We start from the raw sequence: 13,554 nt of genomic DNA, 5'->3' as shown, positions 1-13,554 counted from the left end.
CAGCTTTCTAGCCACTGGCCAACATTAAAACTTAATTCTGTAAAAAAAAATTTTTTTTTGTTGAAGTATATAAACGTGCTGAATTGAATTGGCCAGTAAAATCCAGCACTTCCAGTTATTTATAAGTATTGTGACAAATACAGTGCAAATTCACCTACTCTCTGCAAACACTTTTAATTTGGTCAGTTTACATGATTCTTCTATGTACATTCACATTTATGGCATTTAACACGCTCTTATCCAGAGCGACTTACAAACGTGCTTTGTCATTTACTCATAGAATATATCCTCGTACAGTAGGGTAGAGTCCAACATACCAATGAACTGGAATACAGGAATCAATGCTGTTACTTAGACCTTATGTATTTTGTAGTTTTATCTTAAACAATAAGTGCTATAAACAATAAGTGCTAGAGTTTGTTAAACATAAACAGTGCCCTACAATAAGTACTAAATTAGTCAGTCAATATGGGAGCAGGGTCAGTTGTCCTTTTAAATATTCTGCAAATAGATGCGTCTTCAGTATATGTATAATTCTATTTTGACAGGGGTTTCTTCAACCAAAAACTAATGGTGGAAATGTGGTCTTTTCTACACCTTAATTGCATGAGGTGTGAAACTCAAAGGAAAACTCCACTAACACCGAAACTAACTACATTTAGTCTGTCAGATTTTGCTTGTGAAACCAACTATGTTGTAGCACTTGGCTGATGAGAAGTTAGAACTAAATCAGTGGAAACCATGGATTTAAGATTTCGATTGACCCTGAAGGGCATAACTGCCCATAGTCCACTTAAAATTTCATCTTTCTTCATTCTGAGCAGTTTACCAATTGCTAAGCATAAATGAACATTTAATAAAGAGCGATTTTTAGTTTTGGCGCATGTAAATGTTTAGCAGACTGAAGCTCTTTCATTTGCCTTTTAAATGACCGAGTAAAGTCTCCAGTTGGTCTAGCTGTTTGAATTTTAAATGTTTTTTGGAAAAAAAGTCTTTTTTTTTTTTTCTTTTTTTTTTGATTGGTGGCTAAGAATAAACACTTCTGACCCACAGTCAAATGTGTGAACGGAGTAAATGACCATGAAGATAAATTGGATCCAGAGCCATCGAAGCCGCCATGATTGGCCTGTCCTAGCAGGAAATGTGGACACTGGCCCTGAAGTCCCAGGACCTGTGGGAAACACCAGAAGAACTGATCCAGGTGCAGAATGCTGACTTGAAAGGATAGGGGAAATTGAGTTCTACTACTCAAAGAAGCCCACATCAAAATAAAGTGCCCAAGATATTCTGGTAAAGAGGCAGATGAAAACGTTTCCTTCTGATGCACTTGTTCAAGGAGATAAAACGGAAACTCCACTGTACAGAAGTGTAAAACCCGCCCAGACAGTGACCTTAAGATCAAAAGGTTCATGTTTTTTTTTGAGCTAGGCAAATGCCTTAATAGTTTTCTCACAATAACTTTATCTTGAGTTGGTTTACTAGCAAACTGAAAGAAGTCCTGTGATATGACAATAGTTCACGAATCCTCACACACAGCTGAAATTCGGGGCCTCGTGCGCAACCATCGAGCCTTTTCATGGCAGGCCCGGAATTTCCCCCACAGAAGACCTCTGCGTATCCTGCAAGCGCAGGGAGAAAAATGATGTATCGCAGCAAAAAAAAACCAAAACAGTGACGCAATGAGAAAAGCTCAGCGTCCGCGTGGGCGTGAAGGAGCAGCGAGGTGGGAGTAAAGATGAGCGAGCGCCCTCCCTGCGGCACGGGCTCCTGAAGGCCGGCCGTGGCGGTCGTGATGTGGCACTGGGTTCTGCCGAGTAACGTCTTCGTTAAGCCTTCGGGTTCATCATCTGTGCCGGCACGGATGTGCCGCTGACGGCTGCTGGAAGTTCGATGGTGAGTCAGGAGTGTATTGATCTTTAGATGTTTCTCGATCTTTGTTTGTTGGAGGGGGATGACCTCGGAAGAGTCAAATCAGAATGCTATCTCTTGATCTTGACATGTTCTTGCACAGAACACATTACATAGCATCACAGCACAGAAACAAATCAAATTCTATATTAACATCTAACAAAGCTCAGGTGTAATTCTGTCAAACCTAACATAAAACAGACCTACAGATACTCAGGAATGAACATAAGCACGACATGCTTGAGGGGTTAAAGGTCATGCTGTACATCTGTGGACAACACTCCCAATCCCTGCCTTTCCTCCCCACACTGACTCACGGCGTCGGACTGCGCAGCATCTTTGTAGAAACATTCAAGCCCATCGCTGTTTTCGCCAGCGTCCAGTAAAGACTGACACTGACCCCTACATAAAAATGTCTGGAATTGTACCCAAGTTGAACCTAATGTAAAGGCAGAGCCAGAGATAACAGACAACACCTGAAATCTAGCACGGGTTTAGTGATCCAGCACAAGGTGGATCAGACTCTGGTCGAGTCTAATTTCCTGTCAACACTTGTACATACACTGAATGTACATCAATGCATCCACCATCATCGCAGCCTTCTTTTCACATATTCTGCTTTGTTTTGTTAAATAAACAGACAGGAATTCATCCATATATTAACGCCTTTTGTGGTTGGCGTAATTCACAACGTCCCCAAAAAGACAGAAGTACAGGTTTCTGATCCCCAGTTTGATCCCGTTTAACCGCTAAACCAATTAACAAAAGATAATATGTCAAGATATTATATGTATGTGTCAATACATTATTCCATTTTTATCCTTACACAATCATGTTGCATATTTGGTGTTTTAGATTTAATAGGATCTACCAAAATGAAGGTTTCCCAATAATGGCAGAACCTTCCCCAAGTCTTTGGGGTCAGATCCCATACACAAGAATATGCGAGGGTACTGGAGTGAGGTACTCTATCTGTGTTTTCTTTAGCCAGGTCCTTCTATATGAACCCTGCTATTTGATGGCTTGCTCTTCGTTCTCTACCATGTTGTCCAAACATAACACTCACTCACACAAACAAACACACACACACACCCTTCAGCCCTTCAGAGTGCTGATCACTTAATTTATGCCTTGGTCCGTTGAAGAGCCATGTTTTATCTCACAGGATGTGGGTGACTCCAGACATTCTCAGCATGTTCCACTAGGTGGCACTGTTGAGAAGGTAGTGGTGCTAGTAAAAGGTTTTTTCACTTGTGGTGGCATCTGGCGTCCTACAGTGAGCTCAATGTCCGCACCTCATGATCTCTTCTTCCCACTTTAGTTTTTGAGGGGGTGAGGAGGGGATATTAAACACCACACTTGTAAACATCGTGGAACAGTCAGGTTTTATGTATTTTTTTAATAACAGTATATACAGTGTAACAGTGTATAACAGTGTATACAGTAAAACAGTGTATTACCCGCTGTCCAACGCCCCTGTGTGGGTCCTGAGAGTAATGGAAGTAGAAATGATGGCCGTGTGTGTGTGTGTTATGGGTCTTAAGGGTAGTGAAAGTAGAGTGGACAGTCATGTGTGTGATGTGCAATAGCTTTGTGAGTCATTATCAGTGGAGAGGCAACAGAAGCTTCCCTGCAAATCCGCTGTCTGTGCCATCCAAAGTCTGTATCGGCTGGAAACTAAACTTTCTATAAGCATGTGTAGTTTTGTTAGATGTAACAAAAGCAAAAATCATAAATACGTTTTTCCCCCACAGTTCCATGTCCTTCTCAGTTCAGTTAAAATCTCTCTGCTTGACACTTTCCACAGTGGAACGTTCTAGACACTTAATGGATGGTAGCAGGGAGAAACTCCCTGAGACAGCAACAGGAAGAACGTTTAAGATGAGGCAGAGCTCACATGCAGAAACCGTCTTCCTCTGGGCATTACTGAATAGTGGGATTTTCACCTGATGTCTTCAACCACAGGATTGCTCCTAACAACCCCCCTCCCCCGATCTCAATCACTTTCCCTTTCCATCCCTGTCATTTTCCCTCCTTCCCTCCCTTTCTCCTTGTCCATCCCTGTCATTTTTCCCTCCCTCAGGTGATCCTGTCGGAGCCCAGTCTGTCGGGCGAGCCGCCGTTCTTCGAGACGTGGCTCCTGATGTGCATGCCGGAGGAGGGGAAGACTCTGAACCCGGAGCACACGTGTTTCCGCCCGGAGCCCGGCAAGGTGGAGAGCCTGGTGGCGCTGCTCAACACCTCCGTGTGTGAGCGATTCCTGCTTGGTATGTATGGTTCCCACTTGGGAATCTAAGGATGCACTTTAGGCGTAAGCTTATAATTCACGCACACAGTGATGCCTCAGGGCATAAAGAGCTCAGTTTTCACTGAAGGGTGTAAGTAGGTGACGACCTAACACCCCACTCAGGGGAGTTTGTGGTTTGGCCTCTGACTGGAAGTGCCTTGTTTTCTCTGAAAGGTCATACTCTATTTATGGTGGCATGAATCAGCAGTATTGCAGCCCTGCTAGAGGGGGCAGAGTTGGCTTTGGACCGATGTCTGGAATGGGGGTGGGACATGTCTCTGATTGAAGGGAGGAGATTGCATACTCTGAGTTTACTGCATACTAAAGTAAAGTAACTCCTGATCCCCGATTGGTCGTCTTTCCTTTGTGCGTCTTATTTATATGACGATGTGATGCATACTGATCTGTGATTGGCCCGGTAAAATGGCATGAGTTCTATTTGAGCATGCCGACAGCACTGGCTTTCTGTAGATCAATGACATGTGGACGTGATGTGTTGATGTGGGGATTACCTTGATATGATATGGTTAATTCTTTAAGCAAACAAACCCATAATAGCCTCAGAGACCCTTGCCTGCCACATGTGCCATCAAGATGTGCATCTATAATAGTGCAGAGCTTTGATAGGTCCATAATAAATTAAGTTTTATAACATGCCATATTGAAATGATTTATATTTTAAAATATTTATTCTCTGAGAAAATGACAAAGCACTTTTGTAAGTTGCTCTAGATAAGAGCATCTATTAAAGGCCGTAACTGTAAAAAGACTTTTATATATTTTTAAATGATCTTAAATTGATTTAATCTTATTTTTTTTAACTGCCACATTTACAATGACTTGATATTTTGATTAAAATAAAGATTGGTTTCAATTGTTTCCATCCTTGTGTTCACCTTTAATATAATTTGGCTACTCTACAGCTGAGACTTGTTTTTGTGTTTATTGGTCTCAGACCTTGCTAATACACAGTCACCCAGGCAAAACATTCCCACCTACAGTCTATAGGCTTCCTCAGCCAAAGTCCTGTCAACGTTCTCAAACGTTGCTGATGTGTCTGTGGGGTCACATGCATGAATGTGAACGTCTGATTATTTATTTTATTCCTGACTCATCTTCATTCATTGTGGGTTTCACTGTTTGTTCCTAATTTGCTACTGTTCTGCAAATTCCATTCTCCTTTCTGAAGGAAAGGAAATGAAAACAGATGTGATTCTGTTAAAAATAGCCTACTACATATTCTATAATGCACTCAGTATTTACTGTATACTAGATACTGGTCCCCATAATAGTATGCAGTATAATATCTAGTATGCGCCAAACGCAAACCATATTGCAAGGTCATGTGAATGTATGAAGTTTCTGCCCACTTGGGAAAGATTTTTTACCACTTGCGAAAGATTTTTTACCACTGTTGCATGACAGAATGCAATACACCACGAAGATAGCTCTGGTCATGTACTGGAATATTTGGCCTGAATAGAATGTCATCGGGGCACCGGAAAAGTTACTGGTCACATACTCATACGTCATACTGGTTTGGGGCCCAGTCTGTTCCAGAGTAGTCTGTAGTAGCCTATTTAGCACACAGCCACTGTTAGGATGGGCTCTGAATTCTAGGTACTGAAATCACAAATATGGGTTGTGAATTCTGGGTGGATTCTAGAACTTAAGGGGTGGATACTGGGTATAGATTTGGCTGGAAATGTTGCTCAGCAATGGAGCTTCAGGATTTGTAACAGGTCGAAAGGATCAGAATTCCATGACTACACAGTCTTCCATATGCTTAGCTCAGCCTACCCTACTTGTGAAATTGGTCTGTTTCTGTTTGTTGGTGTGTATATGTGGGTATCTGTGCATGTGTGTGCATGTGTGTGCATGTGTGTGCATATGTATGCGTGTGCGCGTGTGTGTGTGTCTTCATCTATTGAGCTGGTGAAGTTCTATGTTCCGGCTAACCTTGTCTTTTTTTGTCTTGCTGGTCATAGATCTGACCCTCCCTCAGGGCAGAAGACTGAACACCACAGGGATTGCTGCTTTGTAGAGTGGAAGCAGACACACACACACACACACACACACACACACACACACATGCACACATTTCATAGTGTCTGAGAAACCAGTCTCTGTAGTTTTGTTTTTACATTTGTGATTACCACTAGACAAAAAACTAGGAAGCTGCTTCTGAATTATTTTGTAATACTCAGTAAACCACGAGGCATTCACAATGGATCATGCTGTCATTATTTTAAATTTTCTTATTTATTTTTAAATTTATGTAAGTGATCTTTTTATAGTCATCAGCCCAGGTCAAATCTAATATTTAGGAATGGCTTCCAAAAAAAATATAGCATGGAACCACCTTGAATCAGCCATTAAAAAGTCCTTATTCTGCAAATTAAGAAAATAGAATGCACTGCAACAAATGGAACGCAGATGTAATCACTTTCTGCAAATGTTGCAAAAAAAAAAAAAGGTTCCGAGATAAATTACTATTTTAACGAGTTTTGTTACTGTGAATGATTGCTTTGGGGAATAGTCATCCATATTAATTGTAATTTTGGCTTATTTCAAAATAATTAGATTTAGACCTAATCCTAAATGGTGATTTTTAAAATGGAATAATAACCACATTATAATATGTACTAAATAATAATAAGATTTTTTCATGATTTAATCAGCTTATCATTATTTGTCATCAGTTTCTGACATAAAAAACACACGGTGGAAAAAATGTGGTCTTTCCACAGAAAGTTGGTGAGGTATGTGTGAAAATAAACAGAGGCAATTGCACCCACAGTGTCATTTGTGTATCTTATATACCAGAATCTGCTTGCAAAGGAACTGTTGCATCACCGGATACAGCAGAAAAGTTAAAGCTGCTCAGTAAGGGAGTAAATGATCAGCATTATAGAACTGACCCATTGTTGTAGGCCAGCAGCAAATTAAATCAGTAGAGTGGTTTTCTTTTACAATTAATTGACTAATCATGGAATTAAGTGATTTTCATATTTATTCTTACTATCCAAGTTAAGCAAAAAGAATATCATTTAACTTAGATGCTGTTGAGGGGAATAAAGTTCATTCATTAATATCTGAGAAGATAAACTATCTCAAGATAGTTTGACACACTGAGTCCATTATCCAGCCTCCATCTAGAGTCCATTACCCAGCCTCCATCTAGAGTCCATTACCCAGCCTCCATCTAGAGTCCATTACCCAGCCTCCATCTAGAGTCCATTATCCAGCCTCCATCTAGAGTCCATTACCCAGCCTCCATCTAGAATCCATTATCCAGCCTCCATCTAGAGTCCATTATCCAGCCTCCATCTAGAGTCCATTATCCAGCCTCCATCTAGAATCCATTATCCAGCCTCCATCGGGAGTCCATTATCCAGCCTCCATCTAGAGTCCATTATCCAGCCTCCATCTAGAGTCCATTACCCAGCCTCCATCTAGAATCCATTATCCAGCCTCCATCTAGAGTCCATTATCCAGCCTCCATCTAGAGTCCATTATCCAGCCTCCATCTAGAGTCCATTATCCAGCCTCCATCTAGAGTCCATTATCCAGCCTCCATCTAGAATCCATTATCCAGCCTCCATCAGGAGTCCATTATCCAGCCTCCATCTAGAGTCCATTATCCAGCCTCCATCTAGAGTCCATTATCTAGCCTCCATCTAGAGTCCATTATCCAGCCTCCATCTAGAGTCCATTACCCAGCCTCCATCTAGAATCCATTATCCAGCCTCCATCTAGAATCCATTATCCAGCCTCCATCTAGAGTCCATTATCCAGCCTCCACTACGCAAATGTGGTCTAACAGTGAAAGACACATACTAAGAAAGCAGCAATAGAAACTAAACCAGCTTCGAGCAATGTGCCAAATGCAGAGTAGGAGCTGGTGAAACAGTCTAAAACTAAAAAAAAAAAAAAAAAACCCTAATAAAAAGAACTAATATAATAAAAAAGATTTTTAAAATGTGGTTCAAATAGCTATTGTAGAAGTTGTTTCTGATTGCTTTTTAAATGATTGAATTATTCATTTCATATTTCATTTAAACAGACCCATGCATCCTACAAATATAAATGCTAAGAATTAAAATTGTTTTAATAACAAAACATATGTCTGCAGTAAGGGTTGGTTTATGTTATTGACATATTGGAATACTCACAAAATACAGAGGAAAAGAACAAAAAAAGAGGGATTTTCCCAAGACTTGAAGAGCATGTAGCATCTGAAGAGCAGATAAGACCAGAAGATGATACATGTGGAAAAATGACCCGCAATGGGTCAACTGCTACATAAAAATAACTTTAACACATGATGGACTTTATATGACACATGAGCCATGTCATGTGACAAGATTACTCAAGTTCATTACCACGTGTGACGCACTGGGGTTGCCACCATACTTTCACATCTTCCCAGATTTGGAAGATTTTTTTTTTTTGTACACTGAAAATAGGAAGTGCCAGCACCAGTATGAGATCTTGAGACATCTGAACTATTTCAGAGGTGGGGCACAAGTGTCTTCATTCACTTTCGCGCTGTGGAGAACAAACCCTTTGCAGCATGGACATGACCCTGGTGTTGGTTCCAGCCATAGGTAGCAGAGCACTGCTGTACAGCCTTGCTAGGTTTGGTTCTTCGGGGCGCTGTTAGCTGTCCTGTTCCTTATGACCCAGTAGGTCTACTGGGTTTGTACACTTCCAGCATATCGGAAATCTACTTTGGTCCTAAGACATTCAGTGATTTTAAACCAAGCAGGGACAAATTTGAATCAGTCCTGTAGGTAATGGATGCATTAGGAGGCTTTCTGTGTTTAGAATTCCTCTGCCTCTGCCAGCCCTTGGTTTATGGACGTGTTCCTCTATTAATACTATTAGCAGGAGGCTCTAGGTTCGACTGGAGTGTGCTACCGGCTGGTTACTCTGGCTAAGCTTCAGATAGATCACAATGTGGGAGAATATTCTCTTTCTAGGAAAAACAAAGCCACTACGTTATTATCCAACTCATTTGGATTCCACTACCTTCAGTTTAACTACAAACTGTATGCATGGATAATGTAGCATACCGGCTCCTTCAGCAGTAAATGTGAATAGAAATCTTTCCATAATAGTAATGTGCAGGCAATTGCAAAACATTTTCTTCAAATTCAAGGCTTTATTTCACAATGCACTTGCTTTTATCCAGTACCAATAATAGTTAATAACAGTTATGATTATACAGTATAATAATAGTCATCAATAGCCTAATAATATTAGCAATATGACACATTGTAGGCTACAACAAATTGGCATACAGCCCTAATGTTGCCTTTTATGGCATTTTAATAAAAATAATCTTACAAATCACAAAAGAAAAAAAAAAACCACTTGAAAATCCATGACATGACATTAAAGTGTTAACAGAAGGGTTGAACAATCTTACATAATTTTCCACAGAAGCCACTCTGGTGTTGCTAGTGTTGCACAATAAACAGTTCTCAAAGGCAGAATGTCATGAGTCATGACATAGTATGTCTATAGCGAAGTTGTTACATCATACGGAAATGTAAATAAATAATACAAATAGACATTTTGCAAAATAATTTTAAAATTCTGATACAAAGATCATACATATATGTCTTCATGACTCTGATACCTGTCTGGTCAGTGTGTACTTATACACACACACAAGCACGCACACGCGCACACGTGCACACACACACACACACACACACACACACACACACACACACACACACACACACACACACACACACACACACACACACACACACACACACACACACAGACAGAGCAGGTAAGGCCCATGCTAGAGAAGGGTAGCATGACATGAAGACATGAATACACTAATCTGGGCTCCTCAGAGACATGTGGTTTAAAAATTATCACTGTCACTGTCAAACACCCTAGGATGTGCGAGTGACTATGCTGTTTTCTCCTAGTGAAATAGGTCATGTGTTCAAAATAGACATTTATAAATAATGAAATAGGTCAGGAGTTCAAAATAAATATTTATAAATAGTGAAAAAGGCCATGTGTTAATAATAAATATGAATAAATACTGAATTAAATAAATACAATACATACTCTATTCCAGACAAACACGTGAACACATGCTAGCCTTGCAAACACACAATAGTAAACAGTAAACAGCTCAACTGCAAATGCAGTGCTAGTGGAGAACAACCTCACATCCTGCTCTATCTGCGCAGCCGTCGGGGAAAAAAGCGGCAGGACGGCTTCCTGCAGACGCAGCGTGGCGGGGCGGCTATGGCGTGGGGGTCTGCCCATCCTGCATGCTCTGAAAGCTACGGCTGACGTCCTGACCGAATTGCCGGAGCTGGAGCAGGGTGAGGTGGGCTGCCAGTTTCACCAAGTACTCGCTGCTCAGCCCGGGGCGCAGGTCCTCTTCCAGCCGGTTCTCCGATATCACCCGGACTGGCGGAGCGCCCGCTGCTGGCGCCGGTGCGAGAGTCCGCATCTGCGAAAGAGGAAGCAAGGTGAGGACGAGTCTCCCGGCGGCGAAAACCACAGTCAGCAGGGGAGGAGATCGGAACAAGGCACCGAGCTGGAGGTACCGGTCATTTCCCAGGACACCTGAATTAATATTTATTTCTGCTTCATAATTATCTCCTTTTTGAGCTGTGATACATGGTCATATGTGCAGTGTTCTGCAAAAGTGGCCATGGTTTCAAAGAGTGGACACGCCATTATAAAGTAGAATTTCTCAACATTATTAGTGTGTGAGGCAGAATTTAGCCCTAGACGAGAAGCTCCTCAAATCTGATAAAGGATTTATACCTTCTGGACCAGCAGTGCAAGATCTCGAATGTCGAACAGGAGCTCATTGACTTCCGCTGAAGCACTGGTCATCTTCTTACGGATGACCTTCAGTAGGGCTTTGTGTAGACTGAGACCCTCGCTGATCCGACTCAGGCAATCGTGCTAGAGAGGGAAGGATGGTTACACTACAGGTTACACACTCGACTATGCGCTCCCATTAAACACCTGGCATGTGCCGCATGAAATATAATTAGCTGGGTCATCTATTCAACAGGTCGTATTTATGTGGGAAATAGTTCATATTAACTAATATAATGCGTGAGTATAATATAACAACTTTACACACAGGATCCCAAACATCTGCTTTAGCCACGATTTTACGGAATCCGATTTCAATATGAAACAGAAGTGAAATAAAATGGATTCGTACCAGCGTAAAGTTATCCGAGATGTGCTGAAGACGGGGAGCCGCAGGAAAATTAAGTTGCTCTTTCAAGTACTGGAATTTGTCGACTTCGTCCAATGACATACTCTGAAAAGGGCAACGTGTGTTTTAAAAATCGTTTTTAAACACGTAAAACCAACAAGACAAAAGACAAACCAAGACGAAAAAAGTAATGTCGCGCCGAACCGCTGACCCTGCGCACAGGCGCATGCCAAAGTTCCTTTAATAACTCGACGCCTTAAGCGACGGCGCAGGGGACGGAACGGTCCAGAAACGCAAGCCTTACCGCGATATTTATCCAGGACTTGTGCGCTGCGGGAATGTCATTCAGTATCTTCGTGATTAAACTGTGCCCGTTTTCTGCATTGTCCTGGGAGTCCTGCATGATCGGTGCGCAGCCAACGCTTGCGGCCAGCGCGCACAGAGCGAGGTAGGAACCTGCAGGAGGGCAAGAGAGTTCGGACGGCCATTGGTTAGTCGGCCCGCACCGTGACGTGCGCAGGCGGCCCACCCCTGTCGGAGAGCGGGGGCCAGTAGCGCCGCTGCCCGTGCTGGGGTGGTGTGGGGTGGGGCACTGGGGTGGAGTGGACATTTATCAAAGTTTCAGTGTGAGGTTTTACAACTGCCTATCACAGGCCAGACAAGGAGCATGGGAAGAGAATTCAAAGCAAACCTTTAAAATAAAATTAAACAAATAAAGAACCACCCTGAGTTGAACCCTATTACCACTCACTATATGTCCTTTTAGAATAGACGCAAGAGACAGGTACTCACCAAGGCACAGGTACATAATAGCCTCGCTGATTTTCTAGTTTCAGAAGTTATGGATTTTGTGAACAGCCGAGGCAATGACCATCTAAACATAAGGGGTGGTTTAAGTATCCTCCGAAGGGTGCAGGAAACTCCCTGATGTCATAGTTTCCTTTTTTCTTCTTTCCTGTGATTTGTTTTACTCGATCATTTATCGCAATCAATTTTTTGTCCATAGCGTTTGCACCGCATTTATGCTAATATTACTTTTTAATAATAATATTAATTGTTCTTTTTAAAGAGGATATTGGTTATGAAAGCCTCCTAAAGTACTAGTAGCTATTTAAGTTCAAGTTTCTACCTTGAGCAGCAATTTAATTGACATATGACATTTCCCATGTGTAGAAGATTGAGTTTTCATTTTGAACATTTACTGAAATATTTCACTTCATGGTCTAGATGACAACCACAGTCAGACAGATTGTACTTCTGAAGCCAGCGTCTGGGTCATTTCCAAACCCAGGGTGTAGAATGAGAGCACTGCTGGGAAATACAGGTTTGGGGAATGAGTGTTAGAACAGGTGGAAGATCCGGGGGAGGTGGAGTTTCTCCACCAGGATCTGGAGGTGATGTACAGGCCCCGATAACACTTGAGGGAGTGAAGAAGAGATGTTCGTTATGGCATTTGCCAGCCACTCACACCCAGATGTGCTAGTATGCATACTCCCTGGGAATCAAAACATTCCAGACCTTTGCTTTGTCCAGAAAGCTTTAATCACACACACACACACACACACACACACACACACACACACACACACACACACACACACACACACACACACGCACACACACACCCTTCTGAATTCCGATAAGGCCGAGGTGGTATTGCTTGGACCCAAAGCTGCAAGAAGCAATTTATATAATTTTCTACTAAATCTTTTCTGTAACAGCCAAATCTGTTGTAAAAAACTTAGGTGTTATTATTAACTCTGATCTCTCATTTGACACAAACATATGTAATGTAATACTGCTAAACTGAGACATATACTTTCTTCATCAGATGGAGAGAAATTGTCCATGGATTTATATTATCAGGATTGGACTGCTGCAATGGTCTTCTAATTGGATGCTCTATAAAGTCACTAAATAAACTCCAACTCATCCAGAATGCAGCAGCAGAGTGCTAACAAGGCCTGGAATTCCCAGTTGAATTTTGGATCAATTGTAAAATTCTCTTGTTGACATATACAGCACTAAATGGTCTGGCCCCACAGTATCTGAGTGAACTCATACTCATTGCATACTATAAGCATAAGCAACCTAACCTACTGTGCTCCCAAAATTCAGGGTTTGTCTTAGTTCCTAG

The 13,554-nt window shown here is 41.7% G+C and overlaps 2 protein-coding genes across 3 annotated transcripts; one reads left to right on the top strand and one right to left on the bottom strand.

Moving 5' to 3' along the window:
* Positions 1–106: 106 nt before the first annotated feature.
* On the top strand, positions 107–6,988 carry LOC113582713 (mediator of RNA polymerase II transcription subunit 24-like). Its single transcript, XM_027018641.3, has 3 exons — positions 107–1,893; positions 3,992–4,175; positions 6,184–6,988. The coding sequence occupies exons 1-3, from the start codon at positions 1,891–1,893 to the stop codon at positions 6,237–6,239; spliced, it is 243 nt and encodes an 80-aa protein (XP_026874442.2). The 5' UTR covers positions 107–1,890; the 3' UTR covers positions 6,240–6,988.
* A 2,354-nt stretch (positions 6,989–9,342) lies between these two features.
* csf3a (colony stimulating factor 3 (granulocyte) a) lies at positions 9,343–12,259 on the bottom strand. 2 transcript variants are annotated; one of them, XM_027018636.3, is made up of 5 exons: positions 12,210–12,259; positions 11,722–11,873; positions 11,421–11,522; positions 11,009–11,152; positions 9,343–10,688 (listed from the first exon to the last, which is right to left on the bottom strand). In XM_027018636.3, the coding sequence occupies exons 1-5, from the start codon at positions 12,223–12,225 to the stop codon at positions 10,476–10,478; spliced, it is 627 nt and encodes a 208-aa protein (XP_026874437.2). In that variant the 5' UTR covers positions 12,226–12,259; the 3' UTR covers positions 9,343–10,475. The 2 variants fall into 2 exon arrangements, with proteins under 2 accessions (XP_026874437.2, XP_081554396.1); XM_081698270.1 differs by lacking the exon at positions 12,210–12,259 and having other exon boundaries at positions 11,722–12,042.
* Between the last annotated feature and the right edge of the window lie 1,295 nt (positions 12,260–13,554).

This window comes from Electrophorus electricus, chromosome 15 (genome assembly GCF_041902795.1).
Source record: "Electrophorus electricus isolate QZ-2024a chromosome 15, ASM4190279v1, whole genome shotgun sequence".
NCBI classification, from domain to species: Eukaryota; Metazoa; Chordata; class Actinopteri; order Gymnotiformes; family Gymnotidae; genus Electrophorus; species Electrophorus electricus.
The sequence above is the reverse complement of the archived record's forward strand: the minus strand, read 5'-3'. Positions and strand labels throughout refer to the sequence as shown.

Coding starts and splice junctions, on each gene's coding strand:
- csf3a (XM_081698270.1), bottom strand. CDS start 12,027: ATGTCCACTCCACCCCAGTGCCCCACCCCACACCACCCCAGCACGGGC. Junction 11,523..11,721: donor AGTCCTGGATAAATATCGCG/GTAAGGCTTGCG, acceptor TGCCCTTTTCAG/AGTATGTCATTGGACGAAGT. Junction 10,689..11,008: donor TTGCACTGCTGGTCCAGAAG/GTATAAATCCTT, acceptor CCTCTTTCGCAG/ATGCGGACTCTCGCACCGGC.
- LOC113582713 (XM_027018641.3), top strand. Junction 4,176..6,183: donor GTGTGAGCGATTCCTGCTTG/GTATGTATGGTT, acceptor TGCTGGTCATAG/ATCTGACCCTCCCTCAGGGC.